The 27202-nt window shown below is 52.7% G+C and overlaps 1 protein-coding gene across 1 annotated transcript; it reads left to right on the top strand.

Moving 5' to 3' along the window:
• Nucleotides 1-1474: 1474 nt before the first annotated feature.
• On the top strand, nt 1475-26150 carry Catsperg (catsper channel auxiliary subunit gamma). The gene is made up of 29 exons (XM_026412166.2): nt 1475-1541; nt 3459-3744; nt 3832-3885; nt 8302-8446; nt 8554-8680; nt 8828-8900; nt 9663-9818; nt 13153-13324; nt 14773-14910; nt 15312-15371; nt 15554-15676; nt 16327-16377; nt 16473-16602; nt 17221-17332; nt 18264-18422; nt 18504-18613; nt 19417-19630; nt 20216-20278; nt 20380-20578; nt 20679-20797; nt 20978-21058; nt 21154-21210; nt 23367-23523; nt 23748-23811; nt 23899-23994; nt 24233-24322; nt 25329-25421; nt 25514-25613; nt 25702-26150. Exons 2-29 carry the CDS (start codon nt 3487-3489, stop codon nt 25978-25980), a joined length of 3480 nt encoding a protein of 1159 aa, XP_026267951.2. The 5' UTR covers nt 1475-1541; nt 3459-3486; the 3' UTR covers nt 25981-26150.
• The last annotated feature ends 1052 nt before the right edge of the window (nt 26151-27202 follow it).

The following is a 27202-nucleotide window of genomic DNA, read 5'->3' as shown; positions in this document are numbered from 1 at the left end:
CTACATCACTCAGCTATGTGGCCTCTAATGCTAGTGATTTTTTTAAAATGTATTTTTTAGTTGTTGATGGACCTTCATTTTATTTATTTGTATGTGGTGCTGAGAATTGAACCTAGTGCCTCACACATGCTAGGCAAGCACTCTACCTCTGAGCCACAACCCCAGGCCAATGCTAGTGATTTTTAAGCAAGTGAAGTCAGAGGGTTTATTCCTACCATCACTCAGTTTCAGAATGAGAACACATAAAATGCATGCTCCCATGAGCTGAGCAGAGAAGGCTGCTTTTAAAGACAGACTAATGGCTAGGACAGCAGAAACAGAGAATAAAATCCTGGACAGATTCTTTCAAAGATACTTTCCTTGAAGATGTTAAAATAGCCAGGTGTGGGAGGTGTGACCAGCCTTTGCTTAGAAGCTCAACTAATGGCCTCCTGTATATTTAACAGTACTTAACTGTTCACTTGTGTAGGCACTGTGCTGCCCTCTTCAGATGTTATTTTCTTGACTTCCCACAATAATGTTGGTGATGGATGACCATGTCCATATTTTGGATGAGACAATGTTTTGTTTTGTTTTTTAATATTTATTTTCTAGTTTTAGGTGGACACATCTCTATTTTACTTTTTTTTTTTTTTTTTTGGTGCTGAGGCGAGCGCGCTACCGCTTGAGCCACATCCCCAGCCCTATAAGACAATGTTAATTAGCAGTTTAATTCATTCCCACAAGATCCCTAGGAGGTCAGATTTTTTTTTCAGAGGTTGAATTTTTTAGCTGAAGGACATGCATTCAGACTGGTACCAGAACAGTCTCTGGGAGCTATCTGAAGGCATTCCTAGCACAATCTCATTTCCAGCGGCCCTCCGTAGGACCTCCGAGGGCACGCACTCGTTTCCCCGGGCGCTTGAGCCCCGCCCCCAAGCCCTAGCGTCGGTTAGGAATGCGCGTTACCGTGGTGACAGGGGCGTCACGCAGACTCGTCTCAGGAAAGGCGGAAGTTGGTTGTGGAAGTGCGGGCGGCCATTTTGAGACCGGGCAAACCGGGGCGGGACAGGTGCTGCCAAGCAACGGTTGACCGGTTTTAACCAGGTGACTGGTACCGAGGGACCGGGAGAAGAGGGCGGTGCCATCCCGGGGGGGGGGATGCGGGGGGTGGGGAGGGGCTAAAAACGGGAGGGGAGGGGAGGGGAGGGGAGGGGGCGGTAAGGCGGGGAAAGGCAGGGAAAGGCAGGGGAAGGCGGGGACCGGGCAGAGGAGGGAGAGCGAGAGGCAGGAGAGAGGAGGAGAAAAGGCGGGGCGAAGAGCAGGGCGTGGTTAAGGGAAGAAGCAGGGCGATGTATAGGGGCGGGGCTAGAAGAGGCGGGGCATAGAGCTGGTAGGTGTTAGGGGCATGGAAAAGGCGGGAGGGAAACGGTGGGGGGTGAAGGAGTCGCAGCTCGGGAAGGTGAGGATTGAGAAGTCAGAGCTGGCGTGGAACGAGAGGGAGCAGGCCCAGAAGAGGTCTCGCGGCGAGGGGAAGGCCCGCGGCGCGCTGAGATCCAGGGGTGAGGACAGATCCCGGAGCGAGGAGAGATCCCCAGGCGAGGACAGGTCCCCAGGCGAGAACAGATCCCCGGGCGAGGACAGATCCCGAGGCGAGAACAGATCCCCGGGAGAGGACAGATCCCGGGCCCAGGGGAAGCCCCGTGGCGAGAAATCCCGTGGCGAGGAGAGATGTCAGGGTGAGGGGAAGGCCGGTGGCGAGGAGAGATCCCGGGGGAAGACCCGTCCTGAGGGGAAATTCCAGGGCCAGAGGAAGGCCCGTGGCGAGAAATCCCGTGGCGAGGAGAGATCCCGGGACGAGAGTAAGGCGGGTGGCGAGCAAAGATCCCACGGCGAGGAGAAATCCCAGGGTGAAGTAAGGGTCTCTAACGAGAAGGGGCGAGGCGAGGAGAAAGTAAGCTGGGACGAGAGACCGGGAGGGGAGGAGCGGGTCTCTAACGGGGCGTGGCGTGGCGAGGAAAGGGAGCGGGGTGCAGAAAGGGGGCGGGGCAAGAGGAAAGGGCGGGGCGAGGAGCAGGCGCGGGAAGAACAGCTAGCCAAAGACCAGGGGAGAGGGAGGGTCGAAAAGCAGCGGGTCGAAGAACTGGGTCGGTGCAAGGATAAGAAGCAGAGTGAGGAGCAAGCCCTAGGACAGAAACAGGGTCGGGGACAGGGGAAAGGGCGCGGCGTGGTGAAGGCCCGAGAGAAGGACCCGGAGAGAGGCGGGACCAAGGGTAGGTCCCGGTGCCGGAGCAGCGCCCGAGCGAGGAGAAAGGGAAGACACGAAAAGAAGGTTGGGGGGCGGACAAGAAATGATGGCAGAGCCAGATGCAGGAACAAGAGTGTGATCACAGATTGCAGCAGAACAGGAGAAAACAGGGGGTGTTTGGTCAAAGCGAGGAGCAGAAACCGAGACTTGGTGAAGAGCCGGGTCAGAATACTAACAGGCCGAGCAAGAAGCAAGGGCCGAGCAAAGTTACAGGGAGAGATGAGGAGGCGGGACGAAAAGAGGTGCTCTAGTAGTGTTGTGACCAGGAGCAAGAGTAGGGCTGGGACCCGGAGTAAGACCCGGGTTGGGGTCAGGAGCAAGAGCAGGGCTGGGACCTGCAGCAAGAGCGGGGCTAGGGCCAGGAGCAAGAGCGGGGCTAGGGTCAGGAGCAAGAACCGGGAGGGATCCTGGAGCAAGTGCTGGGAGGGAGCTAGGAGGAAGAGGCGGGAGGGATCGCAGAGCAAGTGCCGGGAGGGAGCGAGGAGCAAGAGACGGCAGGGATCCTGGAGCAAGAGCCGGCAGGGATCTTGGAGCAAGAGCTGGGAGGGAGACAGGAGCAGGAGCTGGAGCCGGGAGGGAGCCAGGTACAGGAGTCGGGAGGGAGCCAGGAGGAAGAGCGGGCAGGGATCCTGGAGCAAGAGCGGGCAGGGATCCTGGAGCAAGAGCCGCCAGGGATCCTGGAGCAAGTGCTGGGAGAGAGCCAGGAGCAAGAGCCGGCAGGGATCCTGGAGCAAGAGCCGCCAGGGATCCTGGAGCAAGTGCTGGGAGAGAGCCAGGAGCAAGAGCCCGCAGGGATCCTGGAGCAAATGCTGGGAGAGAGCTAGGAGCAAGACCCGGCAGGGATCCTGGAGCAAGTGCTGGGAGGGATCCAGGAGCAGGAGTCCGCAGGGATCCAGAAGCAGGAGCCGGGAGGGATCCGGGAGCAGAAGCCCGGAGGGAGCCGGGAGCTGGAGCAGGGGCAGATGCAAGAGTAAGAGCCAGAGGGAAGCTAGCTGCAAGAGCAGGGGCGGAGCCAAGAGTAAGAGCAGAGGTGGGGCCCTGAGCAAGACCCGGGTCCGAGCCAGGGGCTGGGTCCAAGCAAAGTGCTGGAGCAGTAGCAGCAGGGCGAGGTCATCGAGGTCAATCCCAAAGTGCTGTCTTTCGCGGGGGTATTGATCCCCGCGTTCTCCAGATTCTAGCTACATGTGCGCTGCCAAACCATGTCCCCTGCCAGCCCTGTGTGGCTAAGAGTCCGAGTCCTACGGGTGCTGTGGGCACTGCTCGCGGTGCTACTGGGACCGTGGAGGCTGTGGGCAGTCATCTACGATTTCCACGAGTGCACCTGGCATGTGGTCTTGAACAAGTTCCAGAGGGTGGGTGAGAACTTGGAGAGTGACCAATTCGTTCATCAAGAGCCGGTAGACACAGTGCGCGGTGTGTTCAACATGTTGGTGGACTCACCCATCGACCGGCGCAAGGTGAGGGATCCAGGATCCAGTGAACCAGAGAGGTCCTGAATCAGTGCTCCACTTAGCTCTGCACATGTCACCTACCTCTCCTTGCAGAGATACCTGGGCTTTCCTTACTACCTGAAAATCAACTACTCCTGCAATGGACAGGTGAGTGAGTGTAGTGGGAGTTGGATGATTTTGTCAGCCTCAATTTCCTCATCCCTAACATTTTTTTTTTTTTTTGGTACTAGAGATTGAACCCAGGGGCTCTTATTTTTATTTTTTAATTTTGAGACAGGGTTTTGCTAAATTGCTGGGGCCAGCCTCAAACTTGGGATCCAACTTCCTCAGCCTCCTGAGTCACTGGGATTATAGGTGTGTGCCACCATGTCAGGCTCTCATCATTTTAACATTTTTTTTTAATATTTATTTTTTAGGTGTACTTGGACACAATACCTTTATTTTATTTATTTTTATGTGGTGCTGAGGATTGAACCCAGGGCCTTGCACATGCTAGACAAGCGCTCTGCCGCTGAGCCACAACCCCAGCCCCTAACATTTTTTTTAATATTTATTTTTTAGTTGTAGGTGGACATAATATCTTTATTATATCTTTATGTGGTGCTGAGGTTTGAACCCAGTGCCTTATGAGTACTAGGCGAGCACTCTACCACTGAGCCACAACCCCAGCCCCCATTTTAACATTTCAATAATGATAATGTCATGCAATCCTGGGGCTTAGGATTCAAGAAGATTATGTAGGTACAGTTCCCAGTGTCCCTCTAAGGACATATCATGTGCTTAAAAGTGAAGTAGAATTTGGGCTGGGATTGTGGCTCAGCAGTAGAGCGCTCCCCTAGCATTGTGTTGTGTCCGTCTACACCTAAAAAAATAAATCAATGATTTAAAAAGTGAGGTAGAATGTTATGGTTTTGATTTGCCTCTTCCTTATAACTAATGATGTTGAACATCTGTTCATGTACTTGGCTGGTTGCTTATCTCTTTGGAGAAAGGTCTTAAGTGTTTTTTTTTTTTTTTTTTTTTTTTTGTAGTTGTAGTTGGACATTATACCTTTATTTTTATGTGGTGCTAAGGATCCAACCCAGTGCCTCTCACATGCTAGGCAAGTGCTCTGCCACTGAGCTACAGCCCCAGCCCGCCCCCCTCTATTCAGGTCATTTGTTTTTGGTTTGGTTTGGTTTGGTTTGGTTCAGGGATTGAACCCTGGGTGCTTTTACCACTCAGCTATATTCCCTATCCTTTTTTATTCCTGAGGCAGGCCTCAAACTTTTGATCCTACTGCCTCAGCCTCCTGTGCTGCTGGGATTACAGGCATGGGCCACATGCCTTATTTTTTGTTTTTTTATACTAGGGTTTGAACCCAGGACCTACCAGATGAACAGATCTACATCAACATCTCAGTCCTTTTTCTAATCTAATTTTGAGATAGGGTCTCTCCAGATTGCCCAGGATAGCCTCATACTTGCCATCCTCTTGCCTCATCCTCCTGGATAGCTAGGATTATGGGATTACAGGTGTTCCATGTGCCCATTTAAATTTTTTTTTTTTAAATTATTGAGCTGTAAAAGTTGTTTTTTGTTTTGTTTTGTTTTCAGCACTGGGGATTGAACTCAGGGGCGCTTAACCACTGAGCTACCTCCCTATTCCTTTTTTGATTCTTTTTTTTTTTTTTTTTTTTTAAATGAGATTTAATTTTTTTTTTTTAAATATTTACTTATTTATTAGCTATTGGCGGACACAACATCTTTGTTGGTATGTGGTGCTGAGGATCGAACCCGGGCCGCACGCATGCCAGGCGAGCGCGCTACCGCTTGAGCCACATCCCCAGCCCCTTTTTTGATTCTTATTTAGAGACAGGGTCTTGCTGAGTTGCTTAGGGCCTCGTTAAATTAGAAAGGCTGGCTTTGAACTTAGATCCTCCTGCCTCAGCCTCTCGAGCTGTTGGGATTACAGGCATGAGCCACCAGCCCAGCCAATTTGAGTTTTCTTCTGTGGTTTGCATTTATGGTATCATAAGCGTTTGCTTAACCAATGGTCATAAAGACTTTCTCCTATGTTTTCTTCTAAGAGATTTTTAGTTTTGGCTCTTACATTTAGGTCTTTGATCCATTTTGAGTTAATTCTGTATAAGGTTTGAGGTAGAAGTCCAGCTTTTACATTTAAATATCCAATTATCCCACCACATTGTGTCCACCTATAACTAAGAAAGAAATAAATAAATAATTTAGCAATAAATGAAGGAGCTTATTTTTGGACTTAATTTTATTTGATTGTTTATATGTTATTCATATGCCAGTACCACAAAGTCTTATTATTGTAATTTTGTAATAAGTTTTATTTTTATGTGGTGTGGGGGATGGAACCCAGTGCCTCACACATGCTAAACAAGAGCCCTACCACTGAGCTACAACTCTAGCCAGTACATATGGGTTTGAGTCTGTAATCAACTAGGGTTTACTTGAAAAAGTTTGGCAGAAAATACAGCATGTTCATTGTTTGGGCTGCCTGGGTTCAAGTCACATAACAGCTGTGTGATCTGAGTCAAGTTATTTAACCTCTCTGCATCAAAATTTCCTCATCCTTAATAAGGTAATGATAATAATCATACCCATTTCTTTTTTTTTTTTTTTCTTGTGGTGCTGGGGATTGAACCCAGGGCCTTGTGCATGCGAGGCAATCACTCTACCAACTGAGCTATATCCCCAGCCCACTTCTTAATATGATCAAATGTATACTCTTAGCACAGTACCTGGTTTATAGTAAGGTTCAGTGAATGTTAGCAACTTGTTACTAAGTGTTTTACCCTATGAATCTTTTCTCCTTAGCTACGAGAGTGAGGATAATACCTCTTTCTGTTCATTCAACACCTACTATGAATGAGCCCCTCTTTTTGTTAGAGATGATACAATGGTATATTGATCTATTTTCTGTTACTATATCAAAATACCTGAAGTTGGGTATTTATAGAGAAAAGAGGCTTCTTTATTATTTAGCTCACTTCCAAGATCAGCTGGCACCATCTGTTCAGCCTTTGGTGAGGGTCCCCTTGTCTGTGTCACAACATGGCAGAAAAGAGGGAATGGAAACTGCTGTGTGGAGAAAAGGCCAAGCACGTGGGGGAACCTGCCTTGTAACAACTCACTCTTGAGAACTAACTCTGGGAGACTAGTGTTAGGTCCCACAGTGACCCCATCACCTCGCACTGGTTCCAGCACCTTCCACCATCACCACAATGAAGGCCAGGCTTTGAGCACGTGAACCTTTAGGGAACACACTTAAACCATGGCAAATGGTCAACAAAATGGTCGCGCTTTTCTTGCGGATTCAGTCCACCAGGAGAGCAATTCTTGAGTCAAGTACATAAAATAATTTTGTAGAGAAATAAATAAAGTCTCTTGGGCCATGGTGAAGATATGGCTTTGACTCTGAGTGACATGGGGCCTCAAGAAGGCTCGGAGCAAGCCAGGCCCAGTGGCGCACCCCTGTAATCCCAGCTCTTGGGAGGCTGAGGCGGGAGGATCACAGGTTCCAGGCCTTGTCAACATAGTGAGGCCTAAGCAACTTAGGGAGACCCTGCCTCTCAATAAAACATAAGGACGGGGGATGTGGCTCGGTGGTTAAGTGCTCTGGTTTCAATCCCCAACACCAAAAAGTAAAAATTACGAAAATAGAAGGCTCTGAGCAGAAGAGGGTGTGATCTGACTGGGCTTCCTGGCTCAGGTGGCAGCAGAGAGACGGGGAGGGGCCGTTGCCCTGTCCACGCAGAAGAGGGAAGACAGGACCAGGGTGGTAGCCAGTTGCCCTGACAGGGAGGGGGTCCCTGCCCCACAGCACCTGCTCCCCTGCGCCTGGGAACCTCGAGGCAGGGCCAGGTGCAGGTGCAGGTGTAGGGCAGGTTCACAGGCCCCCGGCTAAGGCTCCCTCAGGATGAAGTTCCTGGCAATGGTGGTCGCACCGCTAAGTCCTTCCCCCTTGTCTTCCTCCCCAGCCCAAGGGAGGCCTTCTGTCCGGGAGCTGCTGGGCACACGGCTGTTGCTCACACCTACACTTCTCTGTCCCTCATGCCACCCACCCTCAAAGCCTCGTCTGGCTCTCAGTACAGCCAGGATCCTGGCACATCTGGGAGATTGTCCCCAGATGCACCTCACCCCATTCCTCAGTCCCTTTCCAATGGCCCTGCCAATGCTCACCTTCAGACCCCGGGCCCAGTGCCTGGCTGTGCTCTCCCAGAGCAGTGAGCAGGGGCCTAAGGGAAGGTGGCAGTCCCCTCATGGGGGCTGAGTGCCCCGAGGTCAGGGGAGGCTGCTGGGAATCCTTCTGCCATGCTCATTCCTCTTTGCCTTGCCCGCTGCCCTCCCCAGACACTCCTGCATGCACCTTCTGTCCCCACCCACCTCCTCCAGGAAGACCTCCAGCCCTGTTTGCTGACCTTCCCATGGTGCAGAGCCTGCCCTCCCCACCCTGCCCAGGAATACGGGCCACTAAAGGGGGCTTGAGGCAGGGGGGACCCGAGGGCCCAGAAACTGTCTTAAGGATCTGCCTATGGGGCCATCTCTCCCTCAGCACTCCGAGGACCTGGTCCGCAGTGGCCACCTGATGGGGCTGAAGCCCCTAGTGCTGGTCACCTTCCAGGCCCCCGTCAACTTCCACCGCTGGAAGATAGAGCAGCTGCAGATCCAGATGGAGGCGGCCCCCTTCCGCAGCAAAGGTGGGCCCCCTGGCTGGGGGAGGGAGCGGCAGGGCGCTCCCAGGATGTTCTGGGGCCTGGAGGGACATCCTGGGAGATGCCAGTACCTCTGCCCCCTGTGCCAGCAGAACCATGCATGGCGACGGAGGTGTGTGTCATGAGCTGGTACACGCCCATGCCCATCAAGAATGGCAGTGTGGTCATGCGCGTGGATGTCAGCAGCAACGGCCTGGGGCCCATCATTCCCAGTAAAAGGTGCCTCTGCCCCAGGCCTGGGTGGTGATGGGGGGGAACATTCTGGGGGGGATCCCTAATCCCCATCCCAAGGAGCCAGGGAAGGTGGCTGTGAGCTGTTGGGTGAGCTCTGAACCAGCCCTCCCCCTGCCCTGCCCCTGATGCTAGGTTCCACGTGAACATCAATGGCTTCCTGAAGATGGGGGCAGACAACAGAATCCAGTTCACAGTGGGAGACGAGGTGAGGGCCCTGCGGCAGCGGGAAAGGTGGAAAGCTTGGGTTTCAGCAACCAAACTGCTTCCTCCCAAACAAGAGGACTCACACCAGGCCTGGAGCAGGGTTCTCCTAAGTGCACCAGAGCCTTACATCTTCGTGGGGAGCCTGGGGGTGCTCTCACACACTCACTTCCACGTGAGGTTTAGAAGGCAGGGGACCATTTGCCCTCTCAGCATGTACACACTGAGCCTGCCTGCTGCTCCATCTGAATCACTGTGCATTCGTTCACTCAGCATGCACTGCCTGAATGTCACTGTGACACCAAACAGCATGACACCTCCATTCCATTGAAGATTAAAAGATGGTAAACCGCTCTGGAGGGAAACCAAACAGGCTGAGGGGAATGGGTCTATTTGGGACGAGAGTGCCATGTTTAATAGACCGATGAAAGAAGGCCTCATTGAGAAGGTTGACATTTGAGTAGAGACTTGGAGGAGGCGAGGAGAGGGGTCACATGGATACTGGTGCAAGGTCATCTCATACAGGGGGAATAGCCTGTGCAAAGGCCCTGAGGTGGCAATGTGTCTGGTATATTTGAGAAGCACGGAGGAGGCCGATGGGCAGGAAGAGAGTGAGGGAGGGGGGAGTGGTGGGGAATAAGGTCAGGGAGGTGGAGGGGCGAATGGTGGGGGCCATGTGGTCAGGGCAAGGACTTTGGCTTTTCCCTGAATGCGTCAGAGCCATGGGGCAGGAGTTCTGAGTATCCCTCCTGTCCTTCCCTGGCAGCTCTTTGATTTAAAGCCCAGATACTTTGTGAATGTGTCATCGAGACCCCTGTGGTACAGTGTGGACCAGTCACCTGTGCTAATCCTGGGTGGCATTCCCAACGAGAAGGCCCTCCTCATGACCAGCACCAACTTCAGGGAATTCTCTCTTGTGGAAGTGAGTGGTACAGCGGGGACAGTGGGCTGGGGTCTCTTGAAAGGAGCTGGGCCTCAGCCCCTGAATGAGGGGGCCTGGGCCTGCAGAACAGGACCCCAAAGACACCAGTCCCTACCAGATAGCAACTGCAGCCAGGTGACCCAGTTGAAATTCTAGTCCTGCCACTTTCTCACTAACCCTTGGGCAACCCGGGCTTCAGATTCCCATCTGTAAAATGGGAAAACATATTTATATTTATTTTTATTTTATAAAATCATTGTGAAGGCAAGTTAATAGCATCCATCATGAGTGGCATCTATGTGTCCTAGTGCCTTCTACACTCAGGAAAATTCAGAATTGACATACATGTGGCCCTGAGGGTTCAAATTAGGAGTCACAAGCCTGCATTGTCCCAGGATGGGGAAGAAGCATCTGAAGTCAGGTTCTTGGGTTTAGTGGCAGAAACATGTCCGGATGAGTGAGTAACGGCCACCTGCTGAGCTACACCAGGTTGGTTCATGCAGAAAAATGGATCCCGTGGTTCACGTAAGCAGAATCCCATTCCATCAGTGACAGCATCACGTCCAGCCCGAGGAGGCTGGATGCCACGTGTCTGCCAAACCCAATTACCAAAGAGTGGGGAAAATGGAAAGAACCACCTGCCAAAAGTGGAGAGGAGGCTGGGCATGGGCTGCGCCTGGAGTCCCACCCACGCAGAGGCAGGAGGGTCGCTTGAGCCCAGGAATTTGAGCTTAGCCTGAGCAACACAGTGAGATCCTGCCTGAAAATAAAAGATAGAGAAGGAAATTTGTAAGTTCCTGTAATTAAAGAATTCGGGAGGGCTGGGGTGGTGGCTCAGGGGTAGAGCGCTCGCCTGGCACCTGCGAGGCCCTGGGTTCCATCCTCAGCATCATATAAAAATAAATAAATAAAGTTACTGTGTTCAAGTACAATAAGTAAATAAAGAAATAAAATATTAAAAAAGAAATTCAGGGGCTGGGGATGTGGCTCAAGTGGTAGCGCGCTCGCCTGGTGTTCGTGCGGCCCGGGTTCGATCCTCAGCACCACATACCAACAAAGATGTTGTGTCCGCCGAGAACTAAAAAATAAATATTAAAAATTCTCTCTCTCTCTCTCTCTCTCTCTCTCTAAAAAAAAAAAAAAAAAAAAAAAAAAAAAAAAAAAAAAAAAAAAAAAAAAAAAAGAAATTCAGGACTTCTGGCTCAGCCCGACCCAGGATTTTTAACAATGCCACCATCCAGCCTGGGTTTCTCTCTCTCTTGGACCTGATTCCTCTTTCTTCACTTCTTGCTCAAATAGTTCTACCCTCTGGCACTGAAGGTTGAGGGGCCCTGTCTTCCCAGGACCACGTCCAGTAGGAAAGATCTTTTCCTACATCCCTCAAGCTCCATCCCCGGGGCTCAGGCATCTGCCTGCTTCCCCGAGGCAGGGAAACCCAACAAAGTGCTTATTAAACGAGTCAGAGCCGGGTGCCATGGCGCACACCTGCAATCCCAACAGGTCCGGAGGCTGAGGTAGGAGGATTGCAAGTTCAAAGCCAGCCTCAGCAAATTAGGGAGGCCCTAAGCAACTCAGTGAGACCCTGTCTCTAGGTAAAATACAAAAAAGGCTGGGGAGGTGGCTCAGTGGTTCAGTGCCCCTAGGTTCAATTTCTAGTACCCCTCCCAAAATTAAATGAGTCAGAACCCTCAAGCTTTGCTCAAACAAGACAATTCAGCTGAGCCTCAGCTTTCCTTTTGTGCATGGATGTGGGAGAACAGGGAAGTGCAATGAGCATCCAGTTTCACAAAGGAAATGTCTATGTATTTCTTCCAGAAAACAGAGCCACCAATTTGAATATTATTAACAGGACTACACATTACCATGGCAACTCATCAGTCACAAACTTTGTTTTTTGTTTTGTTTTGTTTTGTTTTTAGTTGTAGATGGCACAATATCTTTATTTATTCATTTTTTATGTGGTGCTGAGGATTGAACCCAGGGCCTCACATCTGTGGGGCGAGCTCTCTACCGCTGAGCCCCAGCCCAGCCCCAGTCACAAACATTTTATGCAGAAAATAGTGTCGCCATGACCTCTGCGGTCTGAGCAAGACTTTTTGGATGGGCTGGGGATGTGGCTCAAGCGGTAGCGCGCTCGCCTGGCATGCGTGCGGCCCGGGTTCGATCCTCAGCACCACATACCAACAAAGATGTTGTGTCCGCCGAGAAATGGAAAATAAATATTAAAAAATTAAAAAAAAAAAAAAAAAAGACTTTTTGGAAGTAAATTCTCAAGGTCTTTTTTCTGATGTTAAATAGGGCAAGAAAGCAAGAAATTAATATTTTTTCCTTGACTTGATGGAATTTCAGCAGCACAGCCTAGAGTTTTGCTTTGATTTATACTTTTTATTGAAAAAAATTAGTAGAAATTTCCTTTTTTAGTGAAAAATTTCAATCAGACTCACCAAAGGAGAGAGAATGGGACAATGAACCAACCTTAATAATTATCAACCTTTTGCCCTTTTTTCTGAAACATTTATTATTATTACTATCATCATCATCATCATCTTATTATTATTATTATTATTATTATTATTATCATTATTATTTTGGTACCAGGGATTGAACCCAGGTGCGCTCTCCCACTGAGCCACATCCATCTCTTTTTTTATTTTTCGTTTTAGACAGGGTCTTGCTAAGTTGCCCACACTGGCCTGGAACTTGCAGTTCACCTGCCTCAGCCTCCTGAGCCACCAGCTTCCTTTATTCCTAGTTGCCTCCCTGAGCCTCTATTACCACTCAGTCAGGTGAAGGGTTCAGCATGGGGGGGGGGTGCATTTCAGTCTGCATTAGTCCCTGTGGCCTGAAGCTGGTCACCAGCTCTGGAAATTTAGATTTAGTCTAAATTTAGATTAACTTAGATTCAGTCTCAGAATCCAAGAACCCTCCACTGTCCCGCTGTTAATGACATTGTCATTAGTAACTGGCCACTGGATCAGGCAGTGTTGACCTACAGCCACGTGTGCTCTGGGTAGACGGAGGTGTGAGCCTGGATGCTTCATATCCACGTAGACACAGCGCTGACTGCAGTGAGGGGCGCAGGGACACTGAGTGCCCTTGAGCATGCTGCACTCCGGGGCACCTGACGTGCACACTGGCTCAGGTCTCTGACCTCTGCTTTCTGGCCCACGTTGGAGACATTTGTCACCAAGGCGAGGCTGCAGGCTGAGCAGGGAGAGCACCCTGGGCAGCTGCTTGTGTCCATGCCAAACAGTTAGAGCAAGAACTATCCCCAAGCAGGACAGGGGGCTGAGGCCCAGGTCACCTGCTCACCCCAGCCTCTGCTCCCCTGCAGTTGAGCATTGACAGCTGCTGGGTAGGCTCCTTCTACTGTCCCCAGGCTGACTTCTCAGCCACCATCTACGACGCCATCTCCACGGAGAGCACGCTCTTCATTCGGCAGAACCAGCTCATCTACTACTACACGGGCACCTACGCCACCCTGTACGACAGCAGCCACAGCAGCGGTGAGGGACCGGGCAGTGGCCACACCCAGGTCCTTGGCACCTCTGGCCAGGGGACCCACCATTAGAGCTGCAGGGAGGGACAGTGAGGTCATCCATGGGGACACCTGGGACTGAGATTTCCGTGGGTGGGGGGGAGGGCCCCGCCACTGTGCTGAATCATCACCAGCCTGCAGGACGGTCCCCTACTTCGCCATGTGACATGCAGACCTTCCTGAGAATTGTGAGCCACTGCGGGAGGAGGGGGTGGGAGAGGGAGCCCGAGAGCCATGTGTGCCCTGAGCAGAGTGGCAGGAAGACGCATCTAGAGACGCAGGAAAGACAGAAAGGTGGGGGCGAGGAGGGCGTGGGAGCCAGAGGCTGCAGAGCAGGGCCGGGGGGAGACCGAGCAGAGGGAGGGGACTTTTGGTTCCGCCTCATCTTTTAGAGAATACTAAAGCCCCCCAGTTTTTTTAGTCCCCCCACAACCAAAAGAGAGGTGTCAATTATGCCATTATAGAAAAAGGCACTGTAATGTGTATCACGCTGGTTAATACGTGCCCCCCACATCCTTGTTTTCCTTTTTTAGGGGCCTTTTTTGGGGGTATTGGGGATTGAACCCAGGAGCACTCAACCACTGAGCCACACCCCCAGCCCTATTTGGTGGGGTCTCAGTGAGACAGGGTCTCACTGAGCTGCTTAGGGCCGCCCTGTTGCTGAGGCTGGCTTTGAACTCATTTCCCAGCCTCCCAAGCTGCCACTATGCCTCGCTTAGGGTGTTTTTTTTTGTTTTGTTTTTTGCACCAGGGATTGAAGCCAGGAGTGCTTAACTACCAAGCTACATTCTTAGCTTTTTTCATTTTTTATTCAGAGTTAGGTGCTGAGGCTGGCCTCTATATTGTAATCCTCCTGACTCAGCCACCTGAGGCCCTGGGGTTACAGGTGTTCACCACTGCACCCAGTTCTTAGGGTCCTTTGACAGTGGGAGGAACCAAATTAAAATCATCTTAAGCCAAAGAAAATGGGTGTGTATTGGTTCCATAGCTGATGGTTCGTTGGTTTCAGGAACAGTTGGATCCAGGGGCTTGTTACTGCCAGCCAGTCTCTTCTTGTGGAGGCCATGGTGATCCTAGCAGTGGTCCACTTTTATGTTCCTCAGTGACCCCAGGGAAGAACATCTCTTGGTTACAAGGTGGAATAGTCTCTTGGTCACATACCCAGTTCACAACAAATTGCTCTCGCCAGGACAGTCCAAGAGAGAGGTCTCCTCTTCTGGACTTGAGGGATAGAGGACAAGCAAGGGAGGTTTTCTCAAAGTCAACTGGTGCCACTGCCAAGGGCCCCCCAACACCACACTGAACAGGTATCCCAGCCAGAGAGGACAGGTCTCACCAGACCAGCAGAGTGAGGATGGGGGTCCCAGGCACCAGGTACAGCCGCCTGGGCCTGAGACCTCATGCTTGTACCCCTAGGCAAGTGGGTTCGCGTCCTGGCCAGCGAGTGTATCAAGAGGCTGTGCCCCGTGTATTTCAGTAGCAATGGCTCTGACCACGTCATAGCCCTGACCACTGGCAAGCATGAGGGCTATCTCCACTTGGGGACCATCACAGGTAAGGCTGTACCTTCTCTCTGGAAGCCCGAGAGACCTCCCGGGGCCCTCTCACCTCAGGCCCTTGTTACTCACTGTGTGCCCTCAAGGCTGGTTCCAGGCTGTGTGTGTGTTTGTCCCTGTGTGTGTGTGTATGTGTGTGTGCACGCGATCGCGTGTGTGTATGTGGCAAGAGGGGTTGGTTATGCATTTGTACAGATAAGGTTTGGTCAGTCCCACGACCTGATGGAGCCATATTCTGATAGACCACTTGTGAGGGCCAGAGGGTGAGGCCTGCTCCCTGGAATCCAAGGGTAGGGGGCAGAAGCAGTGGAGACAGCAGGGGGACTTGGTTTGGTGAGGTGCCAGGTGGAGCTGGTGGTACCAGAAGGGCCTGTGTGTGGCCCCGACCTTCCTCCACAGATGGCCTGGTGTCTTTTGAGTTGCTGCCCAGGAATCAGACCACGTGCAGAAGGATGTTAGGTATTCATCTCTGTTGGGCCAGTGGCAGGAGGGCAGGGCCTGAGGCTGTGGGAGAGGAAGGAAGGGGAGGGGGGGCACGGAAAGGACGGGCAATGTCTTGGGGATGGGTGGAGCGTTATGTGGAGGGACATGGCATCGCAGAAATGGAGCTGCTCCAGGGGGACTCTCCCCTCCCCTCCCAGTTGACAGATGCTCCATAACCTGGGCCATCTTCATCCCGGGGCAGAACATTCTGATGATGCTGGTGGAGACCCAGTATGACGATTCAGATCAGAAATATCACCAGCTGGCCAGCTACGACCTGAGTACCAGGGTGATGGGCTGGGGGAGAGGGGTGGCGAGGATCTGGAGCCCAGATTGTGGATTGCATGCCCCTCCCAAGGGATCGAATGCCCTCCCACACAGAAGGGCAGTGTTGCTAGATAAGTCTGCAGTGCAGAGCAGAGTAGAGACTGAGTGGGCTGCAGACGCTCAGAGGAAGCCAGTAAAGGCCTCTTGCTCCACAAGAAGATTTGAGTAATCCCAGCAGTTCGGGAGGCTGAGGCCGGAGGATTGCAAGGTCAAAACCAGCCTCAGCAACTTAGCAAGACCCTGTCTCTAAATAAAATGTAAAAAAGGACTGGGGATGTGACTCAGTGGTTAAGAACCCCTGGGTTCAATCCCCAGTATGGAAAAAAAAAAAAAAAGATTTGATTTTACTGGCAGTAAGAACAGGGCTACCAAATATAGTTGTACAGGCTGTGCACTGCAAAATCCCACCCACAAGCCCTGCACCCTAACAGAACTGTATCCTTTCAGAGGCAGGACCCTTTTATAGTTCAGATTAAGAAATTCAGGCCCAAGTGGGAAGCCGATGGGAAGGATTTTCTGAGGAGTTGGGAAGTTGATGGTTTGCTTCACTTCAGGTTTTGAAAGCTTGGCCTCTCAGATTTTACTGTATTTTCCCCACCTATAGTCACTGAGGAGATGACCATCCACTATACCATACCACTGTTCATCCCTGATGGTAGGAGGGGAAAGCAGGGGTGACTTGCAGGGAGGGGTGGCCAGAGGGGCCCTGGCTACCCCATCCCTGCTGTCCTCTTTCTCTGCTTTGCTCAGCACGGGGCTTAGAGTTCCTGATGATCCTCGGGACAGAGTCTTACACTAACACTCCCATGATCCCCAAGGGCTTGTCCTTTAACGTGTACAACAACCTGCTATTCATCTGGGGCAACTTCCTTCTGCAGAGGTAGGCCCCCTTACCCCCTCCCCCGTCACCCCCCCCCCGTGTGGCCCAGATGCCCTCCCTGCTCAGCCTCACTAAGGGGAGGGCTCTTTCTGAAGTCACCAAGCCTTCAAAGGAGGCCAAATGCAGACATGATCAGGATGGGGATGGGGAAAACAGGGGTGGGATAGCCGGGGGTAGGCTGGGCGGAGCTGTGTGTGTGTGTGTGTGTGTGTGTGTGTGTGTGTGTGTGGTCAAGGTGTCTGATGCCTGCTAGCCAAGCACTTTGTCTCTGAGCTACAACCCCAGCCCTGGGAGCCCTTTTTTAAAATGAAATCTTATGGAAGGACCCAATGTATGTGAGCAATAGAAAAGTATTTTCTGGGGACACTTTAGAGCTCTTCCCATCTACCCACCCCGAGGAGATGGGGAGATGGAGATTTTGAGGGCAGAAGGTTACCTTGGGGATATGAGGTAGGGACAGAAGTTAGAATTCCAGGCTCCCTTTTTACTTGTTCATAAGACTAGTGGAGAAATGGAGTCTGTGGGACCTGTGTGTATCAGACGTGGGACAGGGGAAGCAGGTATCCAGGACACCCAGCTGTCACGGTGCCCTGAGTTCCCCGTGTCTATCCCCTGCAGCTACAACGCAGAAAACTTCATCTACCTGGCGGACTTCCCCAAAGAGTCATCCATCAAGTACATGGTCAATTCATTCCGAGGGGATGTAGCTATCGTCACGGAGACTGAAGAGGTGGGCTGCTTTGCCCCTTTCTCTGCTCCCTCTCTGCCCACCCCCAAACCCTCCGCCCTCGGGGAACCTCAGGAAGGACAGGAGAAGCTCCATTTATAACTGGGAATCCTAGAACTTACACACACGTTGGTGTTTGGGGTACTGGGGGGTGGCAAGGGCTCCCCCGCTGAGTCACATCTCTAGCCTTAGACCCCTGGAACTTAAACTAGGAATCTTCTAAAGTCACACAGAAGAGTGAAAGACCCGTGCAATGATCTCATTTCCAGGGGAGGCCACTTTCATTCCACGGTGCAGTTGTTCGTTCCATAAATATTAAGCACTTAACTGACTAGTGTTAGGGACACAATGGTGACCAGGTCAGCCCTGGGCCCTGTCCTCAGAGGATCACTGTTCACTGGGGAATACAGGCCTGTTCCCAGACAGTGACAACTCAGGCCTGTTCCCAGACAGTGACAGTGGTCAGGGGGGAAATCGCACCAGAGAGCCTGACCTCATCTGGTGTGGTACCAGGGAGGGTTTCATGGAGGGGATCCCCCAGCCGAAGCTCAGGAAGGGGAGGTCTGGAATCAGACGTGTGGAGAGCAGCGCCCATCAGTGTAGAAATGGGAAACTGAGGTCCAGGGACTGGTGAGACCCTGGAAGCTGCCAAGAGTGAGAAGGCAGGAATCCTGTCTTTAAGGGGCGTAGGTATTAGGAATGCTTCAGCTGCAAGTAAAAGAAACTCAAGTAGGCCGAAACAGGGTGGGCTGCACACAGGGGCTTGGCCTCCAAAAATAGAGAGATGGCACTACAGAGAAGGTACTGTGGGCTCCTCTGGTCCCTGTCACCTGGAGGTGAGTTCCAGGCCTTACTCCTCACATACTGGCCAGAGGGAGAGATAGGGCAGGAGGTCCCTGTGGCCTGCACACACACCTCGCTGCTGGACCCTCAGATCTGGTACCTCCTGGAGGGCACCTACCACCTGTACAGGATCTTCCCATCCCACGGCTGGGACATCCACGTCAGCCTGCAGGTGATGAAGCAGTCCTCCTTGTATGCCTCCAAGGAGACCATGGTCACCCTCTTCTATGAAGAGAACAAGCTGTACCAGGTGCCAGCAGGCCTTTTGTGGGGGTGCAGGGGGGTTACAGGGGGGCTGAGGCCAGTCTGCTTGACCACCTTGTCTCCGCAGCTGGTATACCTTACACACGGCAAGGAGGACCACCTGGTCAAGAGGCTGGTGCCCGTGGAGAAGCTGCTGATGTACGAGCAGCACAAGCTGCTCCACACGGTGCAGGATGGGTGAGAAGGCCTGGACCACACCGCGGGCTGAGCGCGCCCATCCCGGGTGGGACTGAAGCCATCCCAGTGATGACCCTGGGCTGCGATGGGGGAGTGTGGTGCAGATACCTGGAAGCTCAAAGGAGGAGCAGGACCCAGCCTGGGGGGAGGTGCACCCAGGAAGGCTTCAGAAGGAGATGCATGGGCTGTGTGACCTGAAGGCTGAGGAGGAATTAGCCAGGTGACAGGTGGAGCAGGGTGCTCCATGGGGCTGGGGGAGACAACCATCAAAGGCCTGAGCAGGAAAGAGGTTTGGGTGTTCAAGAACCCAGATAAAGTCCTGGCCAGAAAGAGCACAGTAGGGATATGGGGTGGTGGGAGGGGCGGGGACAAGGGGAGCCTGGTGTTCTTAGGAACTTCATCTTGAGGGTCTTGGGGAGCCATGGATGGGACTCAACGGTGGGATGCAGAGCCAGATTTTACCACGTTTCCTAATGATCCTTCTAGTCACCTGCAGAGGGTGGGTCAGGGGAAAGAGGCGCTGGAGGTGGGAGTGGGGGTGGGGTAGGGCTATGTGGGCGGGGCTCAGGAGGCAACCGGAGTGCAATAAACAGAAGGTCTGCTGTCAGAAAAGTGGACCTAACCACAGAGAACCGTAGAGGGGAGGGGGCTTTGGTCTGAGGGTTGAAGGGACAGCCAAGGGTCCGGAGGCCTCTGGGTGAGAGGAACTGAAGCCGAGGAGAAGGTCGGGGCTGGATTAGATCTGGGGAGGCTCCTGGGACGGAGAGTGGAAGAGTCAGCTGTTCCCCCACCCTGCTGCCCAGGAGTCGTCCGACGCTTTCCTTCAGCAACTTGTGCCCGTTCGAGGTGATGCGCCTGGGGAACCTGCCGAACCCGCAGGCCTACACGCGCCAGGAGCGCTACCTGGCTCGGCCCCCGATGGTCCTGAATCCCTCGGGCTTCCACAGCGAGAATTCCCTCGCGGTCTATCAAGGTCTCGTCTACTACCTGCTCCGGTTGCACTCCAAGTACCACAAGGTGGGCGCCTCAACAGGGCACTGAGACCTCATGAAGGGGAAACGGCCTAGAGGCGGGGCCTGTACAACAGAGCGCAGTCGGATAGGAGTCTGAGGTCCAGGGCGGGGGCGGGGGCGGGGCGGCCCGGGGGCGGGGCGGCCCGGGGGCGGGGCGGCCCGGGGGCGGGGCGGCCCGGGGGCGGGGCGGCCCGGGGGCGGGGCGGCCCGGGGGCGGGGCGGCCCGGGGGCGGGGCGGCCCGGGGGCGGGGCGGCCCGGGGGCGGGGCGGCCCGGGGGCGGGGCGGCCCGGGGGCGGGGCGGCCCGGGGGCGGGGCGGCCCGGGGGCGGGGCGGCCCGGGGGCGGGGCGGCCCGGGGGCGGGGCGGCCCGGGGGCGGGGCGGCCCGGGGGCGGGGCGGCCCGGGGGCGGGGCGGCCCGGAGCAGGTCCTCGCAGAGTGGTTTGGGAAGTGTGGAAGTTGAATGGAAAGCCAGATTTGGGACCAGGGGTGCAATGGGATGGAACCGGGACTGGGAAGGAGTCTGCCGCTGCCACTGGGCTAGGGACTGTCTCTGTTCCCACCCCTTCACGGTGTACTGTGGTCCCTGCAGCCTTATGCGGACCCGGTGCACGATCCCACCTGGAGCTGGTGGAAAAACAAGAAACAGGACGAGGTAAGTGGAGAGGGTTGGGAGTGGGAGGGGGCAGCGCACAGACACCCCTGACCAGAACCCCTCGCTGTCGCTGATTTCGCGGGGCTCATCTTGTCCGCCAGGATTACTACTTTTACCTGGCGAGCAACTGGCTGAGCACGGGTGGCGTGCACATCGACATGGGTAGTTATGAAAAGATCTACGACCTCAAGTCCCACTATGGGCTGCCCGAGCGCATTTTCCTGGACAAGGGCGGCGAATACCACTTCTCCATCTTCCTGACCGCTCGGGGTCACTCCTTCGAGATGGGCACTGATGTTGGTGTGTAAGCCAAAGTGAAGGCCGAGGGGCAGGGCGAGGGCTGCCTGAGTGTGCTTCTTCGGGAGGTGCCGGCCAGAACTCCTCCTTCTGTCCCTGGCAGGCAGCGCCTTCAAGGTGCAGAGCAAAGTGTCGGTGGGCGTGGTGCTGGCTGACCCCAGCTGCACGGAATCCTTGGTTAAGCAGAAGGTTCTCGTTAAACGCAACTCGGTCCTATTCTTGGTGAGCCCTGGCGAGGAGCCTTGGTACGAAGGTGGACGCCGAGTTAATGGGGCGGCGCTAGTTCCCCCCCCCCCCGTGGGAAATGATGCCCCGTTGTCGTTGTCCTATTAGAACGGTCTCTGGATCTCGGGCAGGCCTGTCTATTCTTTATTTCTGCCTGTTCCTTTCCCATCATTCCAGGTTACTCTCAGGGATAAAAGCGTTTGCTATGACCAGGGCATTAGTGGACATCACCTCATGAAGACTTCCATGATGGTCAAGGTGCGGTCCAAGATCGGAAGGGAAAGAGGGGATGTGGGATGAGGGGAATGACAGGGCCCATGGGTACCACCATCATCGCCGGCTCCTACCCACAGGTGGTGGGTGCTTCAGGATTCTGCTTCCAGGACACACACCTTGGGCCCCGCTTGCAAGTATTGGAGCTTGGGGTACTGGGCCCCGTGGTGGGAGAGAAGGGGCTGTGTCGGGTCTCAACAGGGCTGATCCCAGTGCTCGTCCTAGAATCCATGAATGAGTTTGTAGCTCCACCCTTTCTCACTGGTTTTCATCGTTCACACACTCACCATGCCCTCCTTTCCTCATCCACATTTCAGAAAGTAAAAGGCGTGTGTCCTTTCAGATTCTTTTCTGCAAAGAGAAATAAAGTGTCCCAGAGGCAGGGCTTCTTTTTTCAAGTTGGCACAAAGGCAGCAGCAGCTTGGCCTTTCTTTCACACATGCCTCTACTTCTGCCCACTCACGTGTTCTGTGTTGACTCCTTTGGATTCTTGGTTCTTCACTAGTTTGCACAAGCAGTATCCCCTTTGTACACAGGCAAAACCTAAGGCTCAGAGAGGTGCAGATATCTACTCTGAGTAATTCAGGAGGCTGTAGAGGAGGGAGCTGACCCAGAGTTCTTATTCTCCCCAACTTCCCTGATCCATTCACCAGCAGACAGATGCTGGGGCTCCTCCCTTCTGACTTGCAATGACCCCAGAAGTAAAAAGTCCAATTATAATATCCCCAGGCTCCTTGGGTTACATGAGATTTCATGTGTTAAACTAAAGGAGCAAGTGTGGCTGAATCCGGGGAAACAAAGGGAAGATGGAGAAAGAAGAGGTCACAGCAGAATGGAGGTCCAATTGTCTGGGCCCTGGGGGATGAGTTGGCTCCACAGGGGTGGGGACTCTGAGCAGACGAGGGACTCAGGTGTTCACAGGATCCATCAGGTTGCTTGTCATGTAAGGGACAGATCGAGGAGGGGAAAACAGAAGCAGGGAGACCAGGTTGAACAAAATAAGGATGGGGGTAAAGGAGTTGAAGATTTGGAGGAAACAAAGGGTGGGTTCTGGATTTTTTAAAATTTTTTTCTTTGTTGTGATGTTGGGATGGAACCTGGGGTCTCATGTATCCTAAGCATGTGCTGTACCACTAAGCTACATCCCTAAGTCTCTGGATCTATTTAAAGGCAAGAAACAGCAGGATGTTTTCATGGACTGGATGTAGGTGTGAAAGAGAGGATGAGGCCAAGGCTTTCAGCCTAAACCACTGGAAGGGATGGAGGTGCAATTTACCAAGATGTGTTCTGGACACATTGAGTCTCAGACGCCCATTAGGCCTCCCAGAGTGAGTGAGCTTATATGTGTAAAGTCTTTGGCCCAGGCCTGGAATGGAAAATGCTCACTCTATGGCCACCAGCCCCTCTTCCCAGCCACTGTCAAGCTGAGGCTACAGTCCCTGGATAACTGGGTCCCTTTGACAATTGGGTGAAACTCCTATACCCTCCAGCCCAAGGATTCTTCATTCTGAAGACAGTGTCATTGGTGTTCCCTGACCCTGACCCCCATCATAGACTCTACTTCCCTCATTTAATGACTCTTCTGCAGGTTTGTAATTGGAGAATTCAAACTCAAGTTCAGACCTATAATATGTGACGAAAAGTTTGACACTCCATGGGTGTTAGGTGTCAATTGTTTTACACATCATATGCTAAAGGTTTCTGGATCACTCTGTTCTAATTCCAATTCTACCACTTAACAGCTGCGCTTATTTAGGTAATAGATAAGTTGGTTGACTTTTCCATGCCTCACTTTTGCCATCTCTAAAACAGGATTATTCAAAGTCTACAGTGCAGGGCTGTGTGAGGCTTAAGGGACTTTGATCATGTAAAGCTCTTAGAGCATCACTGAGGGGCTTCTTCGTAGAAAGAGCTACATAAGTCATTAAAACTATTGTTTCCTGGGACGTGGTGGTCAGGTCTGTAATCCCAGCCATTCGGGAGTTTGAGGCGGGAGGATCGCAAGTTCCAGGCCAACCTCAGCAATTTAGCAAGACCCTAGTCAATTCAGCGAGAACCTGTCTCAAAATTTAAAAAAAAAAGGGGGGGGGGTTGGAGATGTGGCTCAGTGGTTAAGCACCCCTGGGTTCAATACCCCATAACCCCCCAAAAAAGGGGAGGATTGTTTCAATAATAATAAGGAACGTCACTGTGGAGTGAGCCAGGCAGAGTGGTGGTGTGTATCGAAGGGATGCTGTGCTCCCTGCCCCACCCAGTCTGGCTGTCCCCAGCACGAGGTTTCTCTTCCGCTCAGGGCAACCTGATGGTGCCAGTGTTTATCGGCTGTCCCCCAGGCAAGCGCCTGGCCTTCGACATCACCTACACTCTGAAGTACATGCGCCAGCAGAACAAACACTACTTCAACTGCATGCAAGAGGACCCCGAGATGCCCTGCTTTCTCTACCGTGACAGTGTGTCTGGTCCCTTCTTTCCATAGTTCACTGCCCGCTAGCTCCACAGCTCCGCCCTGCCCTCCCTCCCTCCCTCCGGCTCCCCTCCCCACCATCCACCAACCCACCCCCTTCCTCTGCGCTGACCCTCCTCCCTCCTCCTACCGCTCCTCTCACTCCTCCATCCACTCCTCCCACCAAGCTAATTCCTTCTCTTCCTGGTCCCAACCCCTCTGACTCCACAGTGTTCTACCCCTTCTTCTTGATTCAAGATTTGGTTACGGGAGAGTCTGGCAGTTTTAAGGGAAGGTAAAAGTGAGACCGGCCTGCGGGGGCGGGCGGGGGGATGCAGTACCCAGGACCCCAAGCTGGTGCTTTCTCCTCTGCTCTCGGCAGCTACGTGCTGAAGGTCGTGGGAGGCGGGCCCTCGCTGGACCGTATAGTAGACTACAACGAGGAGGAAATCTACCGCTACAACAGCCCCCTGGACAAGTAATCCCTCTGGGGCTCGCCCACAATCAGTCGTCCTGCCCCTGCAGCCCTGGAGCCAAGCAGGATTCACCCTTGCCTTAAGCCCCACCCACTCTTCCCTTCAAACCACGCCCACACCCCAAACCACGCCTAAATAGCCGCTAAGCCCCACCCAGGTCCCGCCCCCGAGCACAGGCTTGGCTTCTGCACTGACAGAGGCCATGCTCCGTCCAAGCTAAAATTACACCTTCCTGCGCAGAACAGGTAGCAGAATCTGGACCACAAAGACCTCAGAGACCACCCACGACATGGCCTTCTACATCATGTCTTATGAGAAATCCGGCATCGAGTGAGTGCGCAACGCCCCCTTGACCCCGAACCTGCCCATCAGGCGTGCCATCCCTTATGCCTCTGAGAGGCTGCTAGAGCCTGCAGCCAGGGGACTGCCTTTGTGTTCCTCAAGGGAGGTGGGGGACACTAACCTTGTGGAGCGGGACCCTCTGGAACGCTGGGTCCTCCTGTTCTTTCTTCAGTTCTCAGATCAGAGAACTTTCAAGGAGGAGGACTTCTCCCACTGTTTCAGTTTGGGACAGTCGCCTCTTCTTGGCCTCCACTAACTCCCCACAACTGGTCCCCTGCCTATGCCTCCCCACCCCATCTTTAACCCTCTTGAGCTGCCACTGTCTAGTGTGGGGTCTATCTCCCTTTACAGGATCACATCCTGAATATAGACTTGACATAGTATTTTCTGAATGAAAGGATGAACACATGAATAATTCATGTAGGCATTTATTGACAGTTAAAGGGAGGTGTTAATGAATGAATCGAACAATGAGGGAGCAAATTAGCATATAGGGGTCAATAACTACTTTAGAGGCAATGAAATGCAGAAAATGCTGCCAGGAGTAAATGAATTGCAAAGAATGAACAAGCGAATCAATCGGGTTGCACCTCCTCAGGGTTCAGCTTATTTACTGAATCAGGGGGAGAATAAGTGAAAAAAGGTGGGACTTTGTAACTAGTAAGTGTTCAAGACATATTTGTGGATGAAGGAATGAAGGCAGCAAGGGGTGAATGAGGAGATAGCACGGAATGGGTACCTGACCCCAGAATCCAGATGAATGCATGGTAAAAGAAAGAGCAGATGGAGGCGTGAAGGCCGCAGGAGATGAGTGAATAAATTAGCAGCCCACAGCATGGCGGGTGTTGGGCAGCTTCCCTGGATGGATGGATAAAGGAATCGATGAGAGAAGGCTGCACCAAGCATGCTCACCCAGCCCCCTGTGGGGTGTAGGAAGGAATCAGGGCTTGGCACCCATGGTTGGCAGCACAAGTGCTTTACTTTGGGCTCCCAGGTGGCTGTGTTTGGAGAACTCCCCATGCTATGACATGACCCCCCAAGGCATCATCGCCCCTGAATTCTTCTTCAAGGTGCTAGTGAGTAACAGGTGAGCCCGCCATGTGTGGTTCAGATGGGGGTTGAGAGTATCCTGTGGGGTGCTTGATTACTTCCTGAGTCTTGGATTCCATCTTCCACCAGAGGTGTGGACAACAGCACCTACTGCAACTACCAGCTCGTCTTCTTGCTGCACATCCATGGACTCCCACTCAGTGCTAAGCGGGCCCTCTTCATTGTCATTGTGAGTGGTGATCTGGGAGCTGTCCTGCTGGTTGGACAGGGGGTCCAGTCCACAGGCTGCACATCCAAACCTGCTATGTGGCCTACAGGTGTCGGCCAGTGTGCTTGTGGGCATGGTGATCCTCTACATCCTCTTCTGCCTCCTATGGCCCTACGCGGTGAATGCCTGCAACCATCTCCGCTGGAGGATCAATAACATCATCGCCTCGGAATCCTACTACACCTACGCCACCTCTTCCAGAGCCTTTAGCGTATCATCTCAGTCAAGTTTTGGGCCTCCCTCCCAGGTCCCCTCCGTAGGTGACTTCAAGGTCCAAGATCAAAAGCACAAGGCTGATTTGGAGCCAGCCGAGAAAAAGAAACCATAGACCTGAGTCTACTACCTGCCCCAACCCTCACCTCCTTTAGCTCTCACTTTAGAAATGCAGCCTGTCACCTGCCCCTGCTTTTGTTTCAGTTTTGCTTGAATGTTTACTTCTTTTTAGACTCAAATAAATCCTCATTTCAGGGCCATCCATGAGTCCTCACAGGGGTTCATATTCAGTTGATTTGTTCCAGTATAGCTACTCAGATTGCTAAAATATCAAAATCCAGCGCTGGGCATGGTGGTGCACACCTGTAATCCCAGCTACTCAGGAGGCGGAGACAGGAGGATCATGAGTATGAAGCCAGTCTCAGCAACTTAGGGGAGACCCTGTCTCAAGAAAAAAAAAAAAAAAAAAGAAAAAATCTAAATCTATCTGTTGCCAATTAGCAAATAGCTGCTTCTCTGTTTGCCTATCCTATTCCAGGAAAATCCACGACAAAAGAATCAGCTTGCTGCAGGCTGCTTGGCCCCGGGTCGAGCGGGCTAGCTGAGCTCCGCTCCTGCCGCTGCTATTGCCGAGCACTACCTGCCGCACCCCTGCTGAGCGCTTCCCTCCTGGGCTGTCAGTGCACGCCGGCTTGCAATCTTGCAACCCGGTTGGGCACAAAAACACAAGCCAGTCAAACTGAGACAAAGTTTTATTTTGTGAGAGGCCGTGTGCGTCCCCTAACAAGTGGGTCCACCACGTGTGTTCTACCTGAGGGGGGAGGGGGCTCCACTTCCCCCGGAACACCCTCCTACCATCCTTTCCCAACCAATGGGAACTCTCCCATTACAAGAGTGACATGAGTAACCTGAGTCCCGAAACGGCCCAGGTAAACAGCAGGAGACAATTACCATATGAATGTAACTTAACATAATCATAATCTGAATGGCTGGCTGGCAGTCACTAACCCAAAGGTGCCTGTATCAATATTTTTGCTGTGGCTCCTAGCACAGCTACCATAAGTGAATTGTGCCATGAGACACAGATCCAGAATTGTACAGGATGAAATGTATCCGGGACCCATTGAAACAAGCATGTTTAAGAACAGCTGTGAGACTCAGCAGGTCAGAGGGAGGGAGCTTGTAGAGTGATCGGGACAGAAGTGGCTTTCATCCAAGCCAGAATATACCTGATTTATCTCAAGTGAACATCTAAGATGTCAGGCACATTTCTGGTGCTGATGTTGGGATCCGGTTGTAAAACTTCACACACCCCTCCAGTGATTTTGTTTATTTGA

This window comes from Urocitellus parryii, chromosome 15 (genome assembly GCF_045843805.1).
Source record: "Urocitellus parryii isolate mUroPar1 chromosome 15, mUroPar1.hap1, whole genome shotgun sequence".
Lineage (NCBI taxonomy): Eukaryota > Metazoa > Chordata > Mammalia > Rodentia > Sciuridae > Urocitellus > Urocitellus parryii.
This window is presented reverse-complemented; position numbering and strand designations above follow the sequence as displayed.

What these genes read in the sequence shown, in the direction of transcription:
- Catsperg (XM_026412166.2), top strand. Translation starts at nt 3,487, where the DNA reads ATGTCCCCTGCCAGCCCTGTGTGGCTAAGAGTCCGAGTCCTACGGGTG. An exon ending in CACGTGCAGAAGGATGTTAG is followed by an intron (nt 15,372 to 15,553) that starts GTATTCATCTCT and finishes CTCCCCTCCCAG; the next exon opens with TTGACAGATGCTCCATAACC. An exon ending in CTCCACACGGTGCAGGATGG is followed by an intron (nt 18,614 to 19,416) that starts GTGAGAAGGCCT and finishes CCTGCTGCCCAG; the next exon opens with GAGTCGTCCGACGCTTTCCT.